At 40.3% G+C, this 21,736-nt stretch overlaps 1 protein-coding gene across 3 annotated transcripts in view; it reads left to right on the top strand.

Moving 5' to 3' along the window:
* Nucleotides 1-5,092: 5,092 nt before the first annotated feature.
* CA5A (carbonic anhydrase 5A) overlaps nt 5,093-21,736 on the top strand; it is a 60,409-nt gene continuing 43,765 nt past the window's right edge. For 2 of the 3 annotated variants that reach the window (XM_007477277.3, XM_007477275.3), the window contains exons 1-2: nt 5,094-5,409; nt 10,727-10,924. In XM_007477277.3, the coding sequence (XP_007477339.1) occupies nt 5,268-5,409; nt 10,727-10,924 (340 nt within the window). In that variant the 5' untranslated portion in view covers nt 5,094-5,267. Of the gene's footprint in view, nt 5,410-10,726; nt 10,925-21,736 lie in introns of all 3 variants that reach the window. The other variant, XM_007477276.3, reaches the window with a different exon arrangement.

The following is a 21,736-nucleotide window of genomic DNA, read 5'->3' as shown; positions in this document are numbered from 1 at the left end:
TTGTGGCCTGGTGTCGGCGTTCACGCGCAGCGGCAAGACGTCGATGTCGCTCATCTTCAAAGGTGGTGGCGGCCTGGTGAATGTGGGTTTGCCAGCTGCTTCTGTCAGAGGCAGCGAGTTCTAGTTGCTTTGGTGTAATGCCAGCCCACTTCAAGTTGGACTTTAGCTGATCCTTGAATCTTCTCTTTGGTCGGCCTTGTTTCCTGAGTCCAGCTGACAGTTCACCATAGAATACCTGTCTTGGTATTCGCTGTGGGTCCATGCGGATGACGAGTCCAGACCATCGTAGCTGGGTTTTGAGGACCATGACTTCGATACTGGTGGAGTTGGCTCTGTCGAGGACTTCCTAGTTAGTGATTCGGTCCTGCCATCGGATCGTCATGATTGACCGGAGGGAGCGTTGGTGGAATTGCTCCAGCTGTTTCATGTGCTTCCGGTACAGTGTCCATGTCTCACAACCGTACAGGAGCGAGCTGAGGACCGCTGCGTTGTACACTTTGAGCTTCGTCGCAGTGCTTACACCTCTGTGTTGGAGGACTTTGCAGCACAGTCACCCGAGTGCCTGGCTGGCCTTTTGGATCCTGGCATTGATCTCATGGTCTAGGGACCCGTCGTTGGCGATGGTGCTGCCCAGGTACTTGAGAGTGTTGACGTTAGAAAGCTGTGTGCCGTCGATTGTAATGCACGGCTGGTTCATTGGCCTCCCTGGTGCGGGTTGGAACAGCACCTCTGTTTTGCTGAGGCTGATAGTCAGGCCAAACAGTTTTGTTGCGGTGGAGAACCTGTCCACAATGGTTTGGAGATGATTTTCTTGGTGGGCCATGAGAGCACAGTCATTTGCAAAGAGAGCTTCCAGGATGAGTCTCTCTGTTGTCTTTGTTTTTGCAGTCAGGCGGCGAAGGTCAAATAGTGAGCCATCCAGTCGGTATTTGATGTAGACGCCGAGGTCTAGATCCATCACAGCATGTCGTAATACTTGGGTGAAGTATAGGTTGAATAGCACCAGAGCAAGGACGCAGCCTTGTTTCACACCATTGGAGATGTTGAAGCGATCAGAAGTCTCTCTACCAGATAGGACTTCCCCTGTCATGTCGACATGAAAGAGCTGCATCAGTTTGATGAATTTTGCTGGGCAACCGAGCTTGCTGAGGATCACCCACGATGCGACCCTGTTCACTGTGTCGAACGCCTTTGTCAGGTCTATGAAGACAATGTAGAGACTCAGGTTCTGCTCAAGGCATTTTTCCTGCATTTTCCTCACTGTAAAGACCATGTCGATGGTGCTGCGATCTGGTCAGAAGCCACACTGTGATTCAGGCAGGTTCTTCTCTGAAACATGACAGGAGTCTGTTGAGTATAACACGGGCGAGGATCTTTCCAGCAGTGGAGAGTAGTGAGATGCCTCTGGAGTTGTCACAGGCTGCTCGTGTGCCTTTGTTCTTGTATAGGGCTACGATGGAGGCATCTCTGAGTTCTGGGGGCATGTCTTCCTCTTCCCATATGCTGGTCAGCACTATGTGGAATGCCTGAAGTGCCTTTCCCTTTAGGGCCTTAAACAACTCAGTTGGGACCCTGTCTTTACTGGGTGCCTTGCCTGTACTCATTTGTTTAATGGCTTTTTGGACTTCCTCTATTGAAGGAGGGACGTCAAGTTGTTCGATGGTGCAGTTTTGGGGGATCTGGTCAAGGGCGCTTTGGTTGACTGAAGAAGGTCAATTGAGAAGCTGACTGAAGTGTTCTTTCCACCTGTTGCTGATGCCTTTTTTATCTTTTATGAGAGTGTCACCGTCAGAGGATAGCAAGGGAGTGGTGGTGGGTTTTAATGGCCCATAGACAGTCTTGAGGGCACTGAAAAATTGTTTGTAGTTTTTCGTATCAGCAAAGCGCTGGATTTCTTCTGCCTTTTTTTTCCCCTACCATTGGTCTTGCATCTTCCTGATCTCACGCTGTGCCGTGGCTTGGAGAGACTTGAATCTGTCCTTTTTAGGAGCAGAGTTTGGGTTATGTTGCTACTCCATAAAGGCTTTGTTCTTTTTGCTCAATAGGTCTTCAATAGCAGTGTTGTTCTCGGGGAACCAGTCCTGGTGGTTGCATTGTTTGGGGCCTAGGACTGCCTTTGATGTTTCCTTCACTGCATCTCTGAACTGGTTCCATTTCTTGGTTGAGCTCCCAGTTAGTGGTCCCTTGACAGACAGCTTGGTCCAGGCAGGACTGGAATGTTTGCAAATAAGATGGATCTCTAAGACGACTCACGTTGTAAAATGTGCGAACTGTCTGGGCGTGTTTTGGATGGCGAGGCGCAATGCGCATTTGAAGAGTCGCTCTAACCAATTGGTGGTCTGTCCAGCATTCAGCTCCTCTCATGGCTCTGGTGATCTGTACATCCTGGATGTCTTGCCGGCATACAATGATGTAGTCAATGAGATGCCACTGTTTTGATCGTGGGTGCATCCACGTTGTTTTATATTTGTTCGCCATTCTGAACACAGTGTTCGTGATGGTGAGTTCGAACTCTGAGCATTTGCTGAGTAGCAGTAGGCCGTTGTTGTTCATTTTGCCCACGCCATGTTTGCCGAGCACTCCTTTCCATCTTTCATGGTCCTGGTCAACGCGGGCGTTGAAGTCTCCCAGTAGTATCAGCTTGTCATTTGTGGGCACTGAGTGCAGGTCGGCACTCAGGTCAGAGTAGAACTGCTCGATGGTCTCCTCTGTGCTGGTCAGTGTAGGGGCATATGCGCTGATGATTGTGGCATACAGGTCTTTGCTGAGAGGCAAACGGGTCTTCATGAGCCTCTCGCTGATGCCCGCAGGCAAGTCTGGCAGCTGTTTGAGCAAACTGGTCTTGATAGCCAGGCCAACACCGTGGATTCTGTCTTCATTTGTGGCTCTACCTTTCCAGAAGAAGGTGTATCCAGTGGTGGGTTCACTGAGTGATCCCTCTTCTGGTAAGCATGTTTCGCTTAAGGCTGCGATGTCCATGTTATATTGCGCCAGTTCTTTACGGATTAGAGCTGTTCTTCTCTCTCTTGGGGTATTCTCTCTATCAAGTAATGCTCTGATGTTCCATGCTCCTAGTAGGAGTTTCTTTGTATTTTGTTTCCTTTGATTTCAAAAGCTTAAAGGGATGACCCGCCAGCCGCCTGTGTGCTGACCGGGTGTTTGTAGGGCAGGCAATGTTTGGGACACTTTTTCTAGTCCCCTCCCTTGATTAGGGTGAGCAGTGCTGTCCTAGAGAGGGCTGCTCAGTCGCCCAGCATGCTGCCGAATGTCTCTGCTGCCCTACAGAGCCCAACGACCACTGGTCTGTTGGTCGCCTACATGCAGGATTGTGACTACAACTGCCAGTGGTCAGCTACACCTGTTGCATCACCACTCCCCCATCGCTGCAGGTCTTGAAGAGGGTGGAACGGGTTAGGATAGATGAGTGTGTACAAAGATACTTGTGCATGAAAGAGATTTAAGTGGAAAAGTCGATGCACAGAAACAGTCCCACTCTCTCGGTATTGGAAGCCTGGGTCCAGTGGCATGAAAAGTCGTTACATCTGGAGACTTCCTCAGCTGCATTGGATGGCCGTGTTGTCCTTTGTGCTCCAACACGCCCTAAGTACTCCGTAGTGCTTTGCTGCGTCACCATATCAGCTTTGAACCTTCTTATTGGTTCCTTCTGTCTGTTCTCCGAAGCAGTCTTCACATGCTGGGTGAGCAAAGCCCTGGTTCACCAGGGGTCTATGACACACTGGCTACTCTCACAAGGTTTAGCCTGCCTGTTGAAAAGCCCTCCATACCAGAGATACTACCCCTCCCTGAACACCCCATACACCCCAAGCTGCCTCCAAGGCAAGGTTTAAATAAATAAATAAACAAACAAACAAATAAATAAATAAACAAAGGAAGGAAGGAAGGAATAAATGAATGAATGAATAAATAAATAAATGGATGAATGAACAAATAAATAAATAAATGAATGAATAGAGATGAGGAAACTAAGTCAAATAGACTTAGGTGGCTTGCCTGGGGTCACATAGCTAATGAGTGTCCAAGGTCAGATTTGAGCTCAGGAAGATGGCGTGGTATAAGGTATGCATTGAATTTTTTCTCTTTATAACCTCTAGTTCTCAACTAAAAGTAAATCACTTATGTTTTAACCTGTGCTAGCTTTCAAATTACATAGTCTGCCAGATTCTAATACTCAGCACTATTTCTCAAACCTAATTATTTCAAATTTAGCAGGGTTAGTGATACCAATATGATATTATCATAGTGATAAAGAACTATATAGTACAGTTCTGTTCATGTCAATTGGACAACTCTGCATTTGTTGTTTGTTTGGATTACCCAATGTTCAGGCTTTACAGTAAGGAACAGAATAGTACCCCAGCTATAATGGAGAAATTGAGAGCTATAAGCCCTTGGAAGTTATTTAAACTAGAAGGGTAAAAAATCCCATCTGTGGATCACAGGGGACAGGGGACACACAACACTCTTGAGTTGGGAACAAAGCAGATTAAAATGTAGTTCCTATCTGATTTTAGTGTGATACATTTCCTTATCTATTAAAGAAAGAGATTGGACTGAATGACTGCTAAGATCCCTTACAGCTATGACAATATTATCTTAGATATCTGAGAAGAATTGAGGTCCTTGAAATGTAAAGTGGAGATAGGGAGAGGTGCGAGAAAAGGGAAGCCAGGCAGGCAAACTTTACAACTCCATAATTTTGCTTCAGACCGATTCTGTGTCAAGGAGGTTATTTCTAAAGTGTCAAGGTACTAATTTTTCATTCTTTCTAAATGTGTGATTTAGATAAAGCCTTATATCTTCAAGCTCCAGGGTAATCTCTCACCAAGGGCCAAGATCACATACGCTCTCATTTATCTTGTTTTCTTCTTTAAGCCCTATTCTGAGAATTATTCACCCATCATGTTGGTCAACTAACCCATGTTGACAATACCAAAGGACAGAGACACAAATTAGATCTATACAGCCAATCTCAGTTGTCCTACTCTATCGTCAAACAAAATTCAGTGTTGTCTAGGGTGCAAGGTCTGGATGGGGATAGTTTGAAGATTAACTATTTGGCTCCGATATTTAGGTGGCCTTCTGTATGGTGTGGGAGGCGCAGTCCAGCTTGGGCATAATCTTCCTCAAAGGGGAGCAAGAATCCATCCACCAGTGTACTATTCCAGATATAAACCAGACTGTCCAAAGGGGGTTCTGTGAAACATCGGGGCTCAAGAGGAGAACAGCCCAAGATATCCAGGGCTAAGATGTTGGTCTTGAACAACCTCAGAGGTTTGACTTCCCTGTTTTTTGGCAAGCAGGTGAGAGGTAGTTCCAGGAGTCATCAGATGATACCAGAGAGAGCATGCACCAGAGGCTCCTGTGTTCCAAGAAATAGGAATAAATTCCGTAAGTCAATAAATGGTTATTCTTGAATTAAGAGTAGTGTGTGCACATGGGAATACTCTCAACAATATCCTGACAAGTAGACTCCTTCTTATCCATTTAAAGATCTCAAGTGCTTCCTGAGTTAACCCATTCTACTTCAAAACAATTCTAATTATTAGAAAGTGGTTTTTTGTTGGCTTTTTTTGCCTCTCCAAAGCTTCTACTTTTTGCTCTTTGTTCTTTCCTCTGGGGTCCACAAGGACCAGCATAATAACTCTTCTAAATGACAGCCTTCAGATATTCAAGGATAGCAGTCATGTTCCCACTAAGCCCTCTTCTCTAGGTCTTAGTTCATTTTAATATGACCGGTCCCCAATATCTCTGACATCTTTTTACTGTCCTTAGAGCATGCCTGACAATTTCCTCCTCAAAATGTGGTTCCTAGAACAATACTCTAAATGTTTTCCACCAGGGCAGAGTTTACTCAGATTGTCATCACTCTTTTTGTCATACTATCTTCAATTACTGTGTAGAATTAGGCTTTCTAAGCTTATTCCCTCAGCTGTAGAACTACGATATTTATACCATTTAGAACACAAAGTTGTTATAAGGACTATATGAAACTATAAGGTAGTAGTTACAATGTGATCCCAGGTCCTCTAGGACCTTTTCCTGATCCACATTAATAGGGTTATCCTCTGCTCTATCTAGGCTGGAATATTCCTTATCCTCCAAACATAACTTTTACTTTCTCTACTCACATACCATTCTATCAGCAAGATTAAGAATACATTAATTTGGGGTAGCCAGACCTAGAGTTGTGAGGTTCTGGGTCAAATTTGGCCTCCGATACTTCCTAGTTGTGTGACCCTGGGCAAGTCACTTAACCACAATTGCCCAGTTCTTAGCACTCTTCTGCCCTGGAACTGTTTTTCAGTATTCATTCTAAGACAGAAGGTAATGGGGTTTTTTTGTTTGTTTGTTTTTAACTCTATACATTTTTTGGACATCTCTCTAACACTGATCTTGTATTCTTTTCCCCTTAGAAGCTTCCATCTCAATTCTGGCAGGGGCTTCACTTTTATCCTGATGATGTTATCATACTACCTAGCTGAAAGCATGCTTAGGAAATACACCTTCCATTTGTACTTTGACAGAAGGAGATGAGGGTTTATGAATGATTGGTTTATGTATGGCTTATGCGTTCTGACATATGGAAAGAGTACAGGAGATGGTTAAAATGGGGGTGGTGCTTCTTCAATGAATTCTATGAGATACAGGCCATGGGCCTCTGGTCTCAAGAAGCTTACATTCTAACGGAATAGGACATAGGTAAAAAATGTCCACAAATAACTCAGATAAAGATTAAGGCAAATAAAAAAGATAGATCCAAACAAAATATAATGAAAAAATCGAGGCAAGAAATAGTACCTTCTCTGCAGGGTACAGGAAGGTTGCTCAGAGAGGGCTTCATGGACAAAGCCATGCAGTTGTACCTTTAAAGAAGGATAGACTTCCACAGATAGAAATGGGGTGAGGCAGAAGACAAAGGACCCCATTATTGATCTGGGTAATGGCATGAGCAAAGGCATGAAGCCAAGAAAGGATAGGACACCAGAGAGTAGCTTACTTGGTTGGAGTGCAGAGCGTGTAAAGAAGAACAACATGAAATGAGTCATGGGAAGAGAGATTAGAGCTAAGTTGTGAAGGATCTTTAAGGCCAGGATCAGGAGTTTATCTGGTACTTGGTAGGCAATGGAGACCCCATGGAAGGCTTGTCATCTGAAGGACGTAATTACAATGTGAATAAGGATCACAAGTCTTCCAGGAGTCCATCACCTTGATAATGTTTGTGGATGGTGCTCAGGGAGTACCCAAGGACTGGGAGCCACATTGTTGCTGTTATATTTTAAAATTTATTTCACAGGTCACCATGGTCAAAGAATTCATAATCTAGTGAGAACCTTCTAGTGATGAGTTCCTCTTCCCCTAACTGGGCAGGTCCCCTGACAGCATTCTAAGGCTTTTCAGTTTGGTAGGATGTGTGCAAATTGTCTCACTGGCATAGCCTTGAATAACTCAGAGTCACTCCCTTGCCATGTACCAGAGGACTTTTGTTCAGAAAGAATAGAATTAGAGCATAATAAATATTTCTTATTGGATGATGGACATATCTTCCAGTATACAATATATGCAATTTTATTGTTACATTAATTAGAATATTTTATCTAGGACCAAATTCAAAAATTAATTCCAGGGGTAAAATTTACTTCATTTTTCTTACAATCTCCAACTTTTTTCTTCTGAATGGCTTAATGAACCAGCTTCCTTTGTGCCTTCACAAGTCTGCCTTTTTCCTTCCTTCCCTGGCTAGTTTTTTTTCCCCACACCCTATCTTCATGGTGATTTTTTCCTATCTCACATCTTTCTGTTGTCTCCATAAGACCTAAATGAGTGGGGCTAGAGAGGTGTGAAAGAATGAATGGAAGCTATTTGGGCAATGATACCAGCTGTCAACTCAGGGAAGGAATGGTTATTATAGGCTTCTATAATGTTGTGGAGGCATCACAAGGTCCCAATTTTCCTCCTGAATTTACACAATTTTATACAAATTGACTTACTACTAAATGAAGTTTTGTTGGCCTTGCTGAAAAGCCTTTTAGCCTAGATCATTAAAAAGTTATCTATTGCAAGACCATTGTGATGCCATGTTTCAAGTAAATACAACTAAGGATGAGCCTCCAATGATAATTCACATAGTCACTGAAGACTATAAAGGGCTTGCTCTACAAAGTCTGTCACCTCTACTTTATAGATGAGGAAACTTGAGGCTCAGAGAAAATAAATAGCTTGATCAAGCTCGTGTAATTTTAAAGAGCCAAATGTAGCTCTTAATGTCTCTTGATGATACATCCAACATTCTATCCACTTTATATACTGCTGATATTGAAGCTAAAATGTAAGGAAATTCTTTAGTTAGGCTCACCCAATAATTATCTCTATTTTCTATTTTGTTTCAACAGTGGAAACTTAGCCCAACCTAGCTAATCCTTTTGATCATATTGATATTAAAAGGTGCCATGGGATAGTGGATGGAACCCAAGAAGACTGCAATTTAAATCCTGCCTCAGATGGTTCATAATTGTGTGAGCCTGGAAGATTCAATTAGCTTCCCTGTACCTCAGTTTCCTAAATTATAAAATGAGGTTGGACTCAATGGCTTCTATGGTACCTTCAAGCTCTAAATCTATGATCTTTGAATTTTTTTTCTACATTTTTAGAAATATACCTGTGTGAGCAACATTCAACCTGATCCACATAAAAATGTGGAGGAAGAAAGTTTTTTTTAGTGCCTGCTTTGCCAGTGCCTCATATCCATCTAAGTCCCACAAACGAAGTTGCTCGCCCCCTGCCTTCCATCACCTGCCCCTCGCTTTAGCATTGTCACTCTGTGGTTCCCTAATTAAGTATGATTTCCTTTTAGCATGGCTAGCAGATGACAAGAACAGAACTCAATCAAGCATTCTTGCATCTCTTTGAATGAAACCCTATCATCATTGACTTATAATTCCATGATGTGGAATTTTGTAGGGGTTGAGCATTCCCTTTACCAGCAAAGGTCACAACTCGTTATAATTCAGTGGATGATCATGAATTGTTTCTGTGGTTTAAAGATTCATCACCAGCTGCCAACCTAATGATGATCCACTAGGAACTTAGCTAGGTTTTTCCTTGGAGAGCAAACACTCAATTCCTGACCTGGTCCTTCAAACTTTGCCAACTTGGTAGGACCTGTGAGAGCTAAATCATTATTGGTACAACTTGAGAGTCCCACCCCCTTCTCCACTTCAATATGACCCCTTCTTAGTACCACAGCCCTACACTCAACATCTTTAACACCCCCTTACATTGGTGAACTTCACAAGGGAATGACAAGGACCCTTCTTGGTACTTTGCCAATAAATATCAGTGGGGGCCATGTACTTGATCATCTTGGAGTTTTTTTTAATTTGAAAATTTTTATTTAATTAATTCAGAATATTTTTCCATGGTTACATGATTCAAGTTCTTTCCCCTCCCTCCTCTCATCCCCCTCCCATAGCTGATACGCAATTCCACTGGGTTTTACATGTCATTGATCAAGACTTCTTTCCATATTATTAATATTTGCACCAGGGCGATCGTTTAGAGTCTATGTCCCCAATCCTATGCCCATTGACCCATGTGATACTTGATCATCTTGGGTTCATGCCATTTAGGGATCTTGGGCATCAGGATAATTCACCCAGCATGAGCAAATTCAATGAAAGTAACACTAAAATGAAGTAAAAAATTGTGCTGGAGACATTGGCAATGGATGTCAAGTAAACCCAAAATTTTGATGGGCAGAAAACTGGTTTTTAAGAGAGCACCATGGAAAACAGACAATAAACACTTATTGAAGTTAAAATGCTTTTTCAGTCTAATTTCATTCATTCATTCATTCATTCATTCATTCACCACTTATTAAGTGCCAGCCAGTGAAGCAAGGATTGAGGATACAGAGAAAGAAAAAACAAACAGGCCTCTCAGGAGTTTACATTCTATTAGAAGGAAACAACATGAACACAGAAAAGCAAATATTGATGCATATATATTTACATATATATGCATCATGCATCACTTAACCAGCATTTGTCTCAGTTTCCTCAACTGTAAAATGGGAATAATCATGATAATTATATACATATATACACCTAAATATATAAAATCTTGTTTGAGCCTTACAACCTAATAAGAGGCAGATATTTCTAGGTTATCACCATTAGGTAAATGGAGAAACAGGCCTAAAAAAGTTAAGTGATTTGCTTACCATCCCACATTATTGTTATCAGAAGCAGACTGAACCCATATCTTCTTGATTCTAACTCTAGTCCTCTGTATGCAGGATTGGGCATAGAGGTAGGGATGAGGAACTTAAGTGCTTAATCACTGACTTTCCAAAAGAACTATGTAAGCATGACAGGTTTTAAAATTTAATCTACATTATGAACATGTTCTCCATCACTTTCTAAGTCTAGAAATCAACATAATAATAAATCAAATGTTGATTTATAGTGTTTGCTGATTTGCAAAGTATAAATGCTTACCATGAAAATTTAACAATCTGCTTCCAAGCCAACTAAATATTACCTTAGATTCCTTTTCTTTTAGAGTGTTCAATTTCTGTTCTAGTTTTACAAAGTCAAAATCCAAATGGTAGCTTGGTTTGCCCAAAGTTCTAATACTTTGGGCTGGGCTAATGGGGTGTGTAGCAGAATGACTTCATCATCACTGACTACTTTTCTCTGGATTATAGTACATCCACTCTGGAGAAGTCCAGTATCTGTTCCAGGAGGCACAGCACAATCTCCTATCAATATCCAGTGGAGAGACAGTGTCTATGACCCTCACCTGAAGCCCCTGAAAATCTACTATGACCCATCTTGTTGTCTTCATGTGCGGAATACGGGATATTTCTTCGAGGTTGTATTTGATGATTCTACCGACCGATCAGGTAAGTAATAACTTGTATCTAATATCCTAACCAACAGTGCCCAGTCTTCCCTCTGCGGTCTCTTCTCCTTCCTATTTCTCCATGTATCTCCCTGTGTAGCAAGAGAAGAAGTTTGGAGGAAACTGAGATTAAGGATCCATCCTTGGAGATGTTAAGAAGTCTGGGGAAAATTTCTCCATTAAAGGGAAGCTTTGGCCTTGGTCTAAGTTATGATTGTCTTGAGCAGTGGTCTTCAAACTTTTCCAGTTGAACACCTGATCAGTAAAAACACGTTTAGTATTTTGAGCATATGAATACATTTTGTTGTTATTCAGTCATTTTTCAGTCATGTCCAATTCTTTGTGGTCCCTTTCAGGGTTTTCTTGGCAAAGATATTGGAATGGTTTGCCATCCCCTTCTCCAACTGATTTGACAGATAGAAAACGAAGGCAAACAATATTAAGTGACTTGCCCAGGGTCACATGGCCAATAAGTGTCCAAGGCTGATTTGAACTCAGGTCTTCTTGACTCCAGGTTCTATCCACTGTGCTACCAATCTGCCTTTGTATATATTTACATATTTATTAATAATGTGTCTATGTCTATGTTGATAGTCATATCTTTACATAAAATATGTTTTTATTTAATTAATTTAGAATATTTTTCCAGGGTCACAAGATTCATGTTCTTTCCCTCCCTTCCTCCCACCCCCTCCCATAGCTGACATGCAATTCCGCTGGGTTTCAAATGTCATTGATCAAGATCTATTTCCATATTATTGATATTTGCTCTAGTGTGAAAATTTAGAGTCTACATCCCCAATCATATCCCATCGACCCATGTGATCAAACAGTTGTTTTTCTTCTGTGTTTCTGCTCCTACAGTTCTTTCTTTTTTTCTTTTTTTTCTTTTTTAACCCTTACCTTGTGTCTTGGAATCAGTTCTGTGAATTGGTTCCAAGGCAGAAGAGCAGAAAGGGCTAGGCAATGGGGGTTAAGTGACTTGCCCAGGGTCACCAAGCTAGGAAGTGTCTGGGTTCAGATTTGAACCTAGGACCTCCTGACTCTAGGACTGACTCTTAATCCACTGATCTACCCAGCTGCCCCCACCAACAGTTCTTTCTCCAGATGTGGATAGCGTTCTTTCTCATAAGTCCCTCAGAATTATCCTGGATCACTGCATTGCTGCTAGTAGAGGAGTCCATTACATTTGATTGTGCCACAGTGTATCAGTCTCTGTGTACAATGTTCTCCTGGTTCTGCTTCTTTCACTCTGCATCACTTCCTGGAGGTTGTTCTAGTTCACATGGAATTCCTCCAGTTTATTATTCCTTTGGGCACAATAGTATTCAATCACCAACATATACCATAATTTGTTCAGCTATTCCCCAATCGAAGGGCATCCCCTCATTTTCCAATTTTTTTTGCCACCACAAAGAGTGCAGCTATGAATATTCTTGTACATGTATTTTTCCTTATAATCTCTTTGGGGCACAAACCCAGCAATGTTATGGCTGAATCAAAGGGCAGACAGTCTTTTAGAGTATATATATATATATATTTATTATTATTATTTTTTAAAACCCTTACTTTCTGTCTTGGAGTCAATACTGTGTATTGGCTCCAAGGCAGAAGAGTGGTAAGGGCTAGGCAATGGGGGTCAAGTGACTTGCCCAGGGTCACACAGCTGGGAAGTGTCTGAGGCCAGATTTGAACCTAGGACCTCCCGTCTCTAGGGCTGGCTCTCAATCCACTGAGCTACCCAGCTGCCCCTAGAGTATATATTTTTAAAGATGAGATAAAGACTAAATAATATTTGATCCTGGAGTCACTAAAATTTATAGAGGAGAATGACTTTGTCAGAAGTACACTTAAGGAAAGTCTTTCTAGAAACTAGAGGGGAGTGGGAAAGACTTCAGAGACAAAGACCACATAGGAGGCTCTTTTGGTTGTATATCCTGGGAGGGGGAAATGAACTATGGTGCTGACCATGTGAATAGAGAGGAGGAGATGGAAGAGATATTGTGGAGAGAGAAATGATGAGATGTGGCACCTGACTGGATAAGTAGGGTGATGGAAATTCAGGAATTGAAGATGATACAGATATTGTAAGATTGGGTAACTGGAAATATGGTGGTGCCCTCAAGAGTAATAGAAAAGTTTGTAAAAAAGGTTGGGTTTATGGAGAAAGGTAATAGAATAAGATGAGAGACAAAGATCATAACCCATCGTTGACTGATTCTCCTATGCCACTCACTCAGTCCCAACCAAAACAAAAAAATGGAAAGGATGGGCTCTTACTCATTGCACAGAGTACAGAACTCATTTTCTCAGAGGTACCCATGGCAGCCATGAAATGATCTGGACCAAAGGGGATAAGTATGCCAGGAGGAGGACTGGGCAGAATTTTCCCAATGACATCTATGCAGTTGTTGCTAAAGGTTTCCAGTTAAGTTAAAACTATCCTGAGAGGAGGACCCAATTCAGACCAAAGGAGGTTAGTAGCTTTATACAATAAAAAGAAGCAGCAGAGAGTAGGGGCATATAGAGAAATAAGCATTATTGTTAAATCTCATCATTAGCTATTAAGAAAAGGATGGGAGCAGATGGGTGGCTCAGTGGATAGAGAATCAGGTCTAGAGATGGGAAGACCTGTATTCAAATCTGACCTCAGACACTTCCTATCTGTTTGACCCTGGATAAGTCATTTAACCCCCATTGTTTACTCTTACTGCTCTTCCACCTTGGAATCAAAATTTAGTATTAATTCTAAAATAGAAGGTAAGAGGTTTGTTTGATTGGTTTTTTAAGAAAATGGGATATAATCTAGCAGTGAATTTTTAACAAGACCTCATGACATACTTTTAAGCTTAACTACATTAATTTTTTAAGAGAGTTATTGTATTATTAACATTTTCTTCATCACCTTCTTAAGTCTAGAAATCAACAAAATGGTAAATCACGCCCTGATTTGTAGCTATTTCTGAGGCATAAATGCTCACATGGGAAATTTAATAATTGATTCTTTGGGTCTATCATATCCCTGGAAGTAATGCATTTTCTAATCTTCCATTTGATTGATCTTGAGTTTAGACCACAATCTTTCTGGGATCAGGCTATGGTCTTGACTTTGGAAATAAAACCATATTTATATCAGAAACTATTTATAGTTAAAAAAAGAAAAAAAGCCAAAAAAAAGAAGAAAAGAAACTTCATTAATTTAAAAAAACCCTGTTTGTGTCATTGTGTGTGACTATAGTGTGAGATTTATTCTACTTGATTCTTAGATTGGAAAACAGTCTGGGCCACTATTGGTGTTCTAAGTTCTGAGGATGAGGCAGATTCCTAGAGGATTTCTGGGAGGCTAAAGCAGCTTTAGATCCAATCTCAGGGTTTAGATAGTCACAAAGGACAGAATGCTGAATATTAGAAGACTCAATGGCAAGGTCATGCCACATATGGAGTATGATGTTCTAGGTCTGTTTGAGAATGTCATAGTCATGTCATAGAATCAGAATAGACATCAAATGTCATAATGTGGACCATCATGAAGCCCAAAGAGGTACCCAAAGTCATACTACTAAGGCCAGAGCTGTGAGTCAGACCCAGGGAGTTTGGCTTCAAAAACAATGTTCTGGATATGGATCCCTAGGCACGGCAATTCTGTGGCTAATCAGGAGTGGGCCAATCCTCTATTTGGAGGCATTTGGCAGAGTAAGAGCAATCTGTAGAGATGGGCACACTTCGCTTATGCCTCCAATCAGAGTTCAGGTGCATGCTAGTCCAAGGGCTGCATTTGGAAAAGATGAACAATAAAAAGAGCTCAAACAGAGTTCTTTTAAGGTCAGAAAAAAACAACTTCTCCCACAATCATTCTATGACTTAGAGAGTGCACGTGTTCTCTCTGTGCAAACAGGAAAACTGAGGCTCACATCAATGAAGTGACTTGCCCCAAGGCACATAACTGGTCCGTTTTGGAGCTGGAATTTAAGCCCACGTCTACTTGAGGATGCTCTTTTTCCTTGCTCCACACCGACTCTACAGAAGACTAGAAGATGTGAACAGTAGAGTCCCAGTCCCTTTTAATCCTAACATAAAATTCAGGGTGTCTTTTTATTGAGGAGCAGGCTAGACTGATAAGGGCAGAAAAAATGGAGAAAGATCCTCTTTCCCTTCTTACCCCATCCCTTGTTATAAGGGAGACAGACAGACAGAGACAAAAAAAAGAGAGAGGCAGACAGAGACAGAGATAAAGACACAGACAGAGACAAAGAGAGCTTTAAAAAAGTCATAAAAGAGACAAGCAGGTCCAAATTTCCTTAAACCCTCTTGTAGATTACAGATTTGAAGTCAAATATTTTAACAACCCTCTTCACCAACCCCAGTCCCTGGACAAAAGAAATTCCCTTTGTCTTCTCAATAAGAACCTGGAGCGCAAGTCCAGGAAGGGTACCTCAGACTGGCACAGCAGGGATCACACCTGATTTCCTGATTCCCCCTGCATTTCTCCCTAAATCCCTTGTAGGGATACCATACACAAAGCATAAAAGGAGTCTAACAAGTTCTGGCCCCTCATCTGAATGACAGTAAAAATGTAATTGAAGCATTAGAACTCATTTTTTTTTAAACCCTTACCTTCTGTCTTGGAGTCAAGGGCAGAAGAGTGGTAAGGGCTAGGCAATGGGGGTTAAGTGACTTGCCCAGGATCACACAGCTGGGAAGTGTCTGAGTAGGACCTCCTGCATTAGAACTCATTTTGCAAAATGTAATGAAGCCTTTTCAAAAAGTTGGGGAATGCCATGTTTAATTTAATCTGTCAGCCTTTGTGCGGTCCTATTTGAGGCAAGAATGGTTTGTCAAATTCAAGTTATCTCCAGAAGTTGGGTTTTTTTTTTTTTGGTTTGTTTTTGAACTCTTCAATCCTTATTGTAATATATGAGAATTTGTTTTTCTTGACTATATATGTATGTGTAATAAGTTTTGTTTTCTTGGTCTTCGAAGTGGGAAGGAGACAAGACTGATCTTTGTTCTAAAATAAAATAAAAATTAGTTAAGGCGGCATGGGTGGCTCAATGGATTGAGAGCTAGACCTAAAGACAGGAGGTCTTGGTTTCAAACATGACCTCAGATACTTCCTAGCTATGTGACCCTGGGCAAGTCACTGAACCCCCATTGTCTAGTCACTTTGCCATTCTTTTGCCTTACAATCAAGACATAGGATTGATTCTATGGTAAGGGTTTAAAAAAACAAACAATAAAAAAGGGAAGGATGATGAAAGATTCCTCATGGCTTGTCTATTTGAATGGCAGTGGACTCTGAATGTGGAAAGGGAGCAACGGAGAGATAAGGGGAGTTGAGAGCTCAAGAAAACTCAATATTAGCATGTGGAGCCTTTGTTCTTGTGACACATCATAGGAGATGTGTCCCACCCTGCTAACAGAGGCAAATGGACTTCTTTTCAGTCATTAGGAGAGCTTCTCTTCTCCACTGGACTTCAATATTTCTATGACTCTCTTCAGTGGTAGATGGTTCCTCTTTCTGTGTGACTTGCTTAATGTCCCAGATTTTCATTGCTGCTACAGTTTCCATAAAATCCTGAGCCACAACTTTCTTTTTTCTTTGTGACCCCTTTTAAAAAATGATTATTTCTGGCTATTTCTTGTTTCCCTTGCCCAGTGAACTTCCCTACCTCTCTCCTCCTCTTGTAAAAAAAGAAGGGAAAAAAAAAACAAACTAAAGCACCTTAGGCATCCATGCCATCTAACCATCTATGCACCACTCCATACATATGGTCTTCCACCCCTTCAGTGAAGGGAGGTACATTTCTTATTCTGTACAGAGGACCAAGACTGTTCATTACAGTTACAGAGATATGAAGCTTCCCTTTATTTTTCTTTTCATTTACATCAGGGCTTCAATTTTCTTTTAGGGCAAATACCAGGAGGTGAAATTTCCCAAGTTTTTTGGTTCTGAGTTCTCTCTCCCTTTGCAAATATTTTCACCTCCTTCTTACAGAAGTTTGCGTTCCTCTTATGTACTTATATTCCAATCTGAATTCTATTTACCCACCTACCAATTTAATGTTTATTACTACCCCTGGCACACCCAGTAAGCATAGAATAAATGTTTATTGATTGATTGAGTGGTCCTTCTTACTAGATTTTAAATGCCGTGGGAGCAGGGACTCTACAGTAGAATTTGGGGGCAAGAGAGTGTGGCAAGCATTACCATGTTCTTCCTTCTGAACACAATTCCTTTGAGTGCAGTTCAAGATAACTTTTTTTTTTTACTCCCATACCACATAAAAATATTGGACCATATTAAGCTTGTTGTTGTTATTCATTTGTGTCTGATTTTTCATGACTCTATTTGGGGTTTTCTTGACAAAGATACTAGAATGGTTTTCCATTTCCTTCTCCAGCTCATTTGACAGATGAGGAAACTAAGAAAAATGGGTCAAGTGACTTGTCTGGGGACGCCCAGCTAAGTGTCAGAGGTCAGATTTAAATTCAGGAAGATAAAGTCAGTCTTCTTGACTCCAGACTCAATGCTCTAACCACTGAGTCATCTAGCTGCCCCCTAAAAAAACTCTAGATCTTTTCCAAATCTATTTCTATCTGTTTCTCTTGTACCTGTATAGTTGAGTTTTTTCCAACTAATGCATAAGACTTTCCATTTATCACTATTTAATTTCATCTTCTTAGACTTCGCTTGCCAAGATCTCTAAATTGAAAGACCAACTACCCCAAATCAAAAGTGAATCTTGTTAAGATCTCTTCTGTACTAACTCAGTCATATAATGGGAAGAGAGTCAGAGCTGATTATTTAAAAGCACTTTATAGTGTACGAAGCACTTGATATCCATTATTTCCTTTGTAGCCAGAACTGAAACGGAGGCTTTTCCTGACTCCAAATCCAAGAAATATTTCCACTAGGTATTAGCCAATCCACCTACCTTTGTGCCATTTGCAAATATGCTAAGTATGTTATTTGTGTCTTCATCCAGTTGGTTGATACATTAACCAGCAAAGGACAAAACAGATTCCTGGAGCAACCCACCAGTGTTTTCCTTCCAAATTGACCTTCTGCCATTAATGACCATAGTATGTACCTAGCCATTCAACTACTACTTTTTATGAAAAATTGATCTTTAGCTTTTCTTTCTTTTTTTAAATCACCAAAATCTCCCCAATAGCCTTCCCCCCTTCCCTTCTCAGAAGGTGTTTTCATAGAACAAAAAAAAATTTTAACACAAAAAATAAAGAGAAAAATCAACCAAAATGATCAATACATTATAAAAGTCTGAAAATATATGTAATATCTCATACTTGTGAGCTTCCTGACTCTTCACTGAGGTAAGTTGTGGGCATCTTCTCATATTTTTATTTATTTATTTTTAAAATACTCATTTAAAAAATTGGGGGGGGGGCATTGTCCTTTCCACTTAAATTACTATTTGCCATTGAATCATTTCAGTTATGTCTGACTCTTCATGACCACATTTAGGGTTTTCGTGGCAAAGATACTTGCCATTTCCTTTTCCAGCTCATTTGACAGATGAAGAACTGAGGCAAACAAGGTGAAGTGACTTGCTCAGGGTCACATAGTTAAGAAGTATCTGAAGCCAGATATGAATTGGGGAAGATGAGTTTTCCTGACTCCAGCCCTGAGCCACCTAGTGCCACCTAGCTGTTAAATTTATTATAGTCAATGTGTATATTGTTTTTAATTCTAGATCTTTCCATGCATCTCTTAATTCATCATGTTTCTAATTTCTTAAAACAAAATAATATTGCCTTATAATCCTGTACTATAATTTGTTTAGTCATTCCTCAATTGATGGGCATCCACATCGTAGCCAGTTTTTTGCTATTACAAAAATACTACTATGAATATTTCCCTGTAAATGATAACTTTCTTATCAGTGGCCTCGTTCGAACATAATCTTACTAGTGGAATCTCAGGATCAAAAGATATGAACATTTTAGACACTTTATTGACACATTCCAAATTGCTTTCTAAAACAGTCCTACTGACATCCAGCCACTTCAGAAAAAACTCAAGTGCCCTATTGCTAATCCACACCTCTCCATCTTGTTCACTTTATAATAAATAATAAAGTGTTTTTTATTATTTTGTTTTACAAATCTAGTTTCACTATCAACAAAGGAAGTGAGAAAGATGAACTGGTTTGATTTTTTTTTAAGTTTTATTGCTGCTTTTTAATATATTGGGGTTATTTTCTGAAGGTCTCTGTTTCTGCTTTTGAATTCTCCTTTAAATAGGAGGGGAAACAGTTAAGCAAAGTCAACCAAAACAGTGACTATGTCTGACATTGTGTGCACTACTACTTGTTTATAGGCTCTTTAATGAGAGAAGGAAAGTGTTTTATTATCTATTCTCAGGGCCAAGGGAGACACTATAATTAATCAAGGTTCAATTGCCTTTCATCTTTGTTTTCATTTCTATAATTCTAGGTATATAATCTTTACTTGGGGAATTCGTGTTGGTTTTTTGTGCTCACTGTTTTCTTTTTCAGCTATTCAGTAGCTTTTTTTTTTTAAACCCTTGCAGTCTGTCTTAGAATCAATAGTAAATTTCATTGCCAAGGCAGAAGGGTAGTAAGGGCTAGGCACTTGGAGTCAAGTGACTTGCCCAGGCTCACACAGCTAAGAAGTGTTTGAGGTCACATTTGAACCTAGGACTTCCCATCTCAAGTCTGGCTCTTTCCACTGAGCTATCTAGCTGCCCCCCAGCTATTATTTTATCAATGCTTTTCGAATTTTGCTAGCAATCAAATTAAAGCTTGCTAGAGTTTAAAAACATGACTTTTTTATCTTTTTTTGAAAATCAGATCATCTACTTCTCTCTGGTACTATGACACCTCTCTTTTCCATCCTTTTCCATATATTTCATTGTGTTTTCCATGTTTCCATTATATTTAATCACTGGTTGCTATTAAACAACCACACATAATAATTCTTTCAGTACTCTGAGATAGAGTCAAGTCAAATAAAGAAGCATTTATTAAGCATTTAATATATACCAGACATTGTGCTAAGTGCTGGAGATAGCACTTAAAAAGCACTTAAAAAGACAATCTTTGCCCTCATGGTGAAGATAATATAAAAAGAAAGGTAGAAGAGGAGTTGAGGTGACTTTGTTATTTGAGCTCATCAAGATACTTTTTTAATCTTTATTTTTTTGAAAATTTTATTTAATTAATTTAGAATATTTTTCCATGGTTACATGATTCATGTTCTTTCCCTTCCCCCTTCCCCCCTCTTCCCCCATAGCTGGCATACAATTCCACTGGGTTTTACATGTGTCATTGATCAAGACCTATTTCCATATTATTGATATCTGCACTAGGATGTTAATTTAGAGTCTACATCCCCAACCATATTCCCTCAGCCCATGTGATCAAGCAGTTGTTTTTTCTTCGGTGTTTCTGCTCCCACAGTTCTTCCTCTGGATGTGGAGAGCATCTTTCTCATAAGTCCCTCAGAATTGTCCTGGATCATTGCATTGCTGCTAGTAGAGAAGTCCATTACATTTGACTGTAGCAAGATACTTTTAAAAGCAACTTTCTTCCTGCCATTTTTGGTTGATCTTTTCCAGTTCAAAGATTATACTCTTTGGCAGAAATGACTAGTGGTTTTTTTTTTATTATTATTATGAGAATTTTATGAAGGGAGAGATTGTCCGGAAGTGGCAGTCATGTAAAATTTATTTCTCGAAGGGGTTGATCTTAGGAAGAGAGTGTCTTCCTAGCAGGGGAGGTGGCCTGTGCAATGGCCTGAGAAGGAGAGAGTCTGGAGGTCATGATGAGAATAGAAAAGAAGGGTAGGAAAAGTAAGGAGTGTTAGAATGATTGATCATATAAAGAAATGTCAGTGCTCTCTAGCATGGAAATAGAACTTTGCAGATGATGACAAAGCGCAAGTTCCTATGTGTAGCTAAAGCATATAGGTATATATCATGGAAGTTGATTAGATTTAGGAACTGAAAAATTAGAGCATTTGAGGGAACATCAATGTGTATGTTGAAATCTTCAACTGTGGGAACAGGAGGTAGAATGAGAGGGAGACCCAGCCAGCTACTGAACTCACTGAAAAAGTAAACAGGATGTACCAGGAGCTAGAAGATAACTGCCATAGAGATCTGTATTAGCTAATAAATTTGGATGGAGTCTACCTCCAAGGAGAAAAGTGATGGCACCAGAGAGTGTTTAGAAGTGGCAATAGGGAATAAACAGAATATCCAAGCAAGACAATGCCTTTTGATTGGGTATCAGCTGGTGGTAGCTAAGTGGCTTAGTGGACTCTGTATCAAAAGAACCTCAACTCACATTCAGTCTCCTATAACTTACTAGATGTGTGACCCTGGTCAAGTCAGCCTTGGTTTTCTCAGTACTTAATATAGTATCATGCACCTAGTAGTTTCTTAACAAATGCTTATATCCTTCATTGAGGTCATCTTTAGTTTTAGCACTTCTTATGTAATTATTACAAGGCTATGTCACAGTTGCTATTTCCTGTCTCTTCTTTTCTCTTCTTGATTCTCCTTAAAAACAAACAAAACCCCCCAAAATTTTAAGTGAAAAAGTTGTCTGTTTAAGGTAACAAAGAGTTAATAAGTCACAAAGCCAAGCAAGTCCACATTTTCTGTCTTTCCAACAAATGAATCACATAGTAGGCTTAATAAATGTTGAAGGAATCAATGTCTCTTTCTATACTCTAAAAACTTACCTGAAGCGTGAATTGAGAGCCAGGACTAGAGACAGGAGGTCCTGGGTTCAAATCTGACCTCAGACACCTCCTAGCTGTGTGA

The sequence above is a fragment of the Monodelphis domestica genome, chromosome 1, assembly GCF_027887165.1.
Source record: "Monodelphis domestica isolate mMonDom1 chromosome 1, mMonDom1.pri, whole genome shotgun sequence".
In the NCBI taxonomy this organism is placed as follows: Eukaryota; Metazoa; Chordata; class Mammalia; order Didelphimorphia; family Didelphidae; genus Monodelphis; species Monodelphis domestica.
Note: the sequence above shows the minus strand (reverse complement) of the source record. Positions and strands in the feature narration are given on the sequence as shown.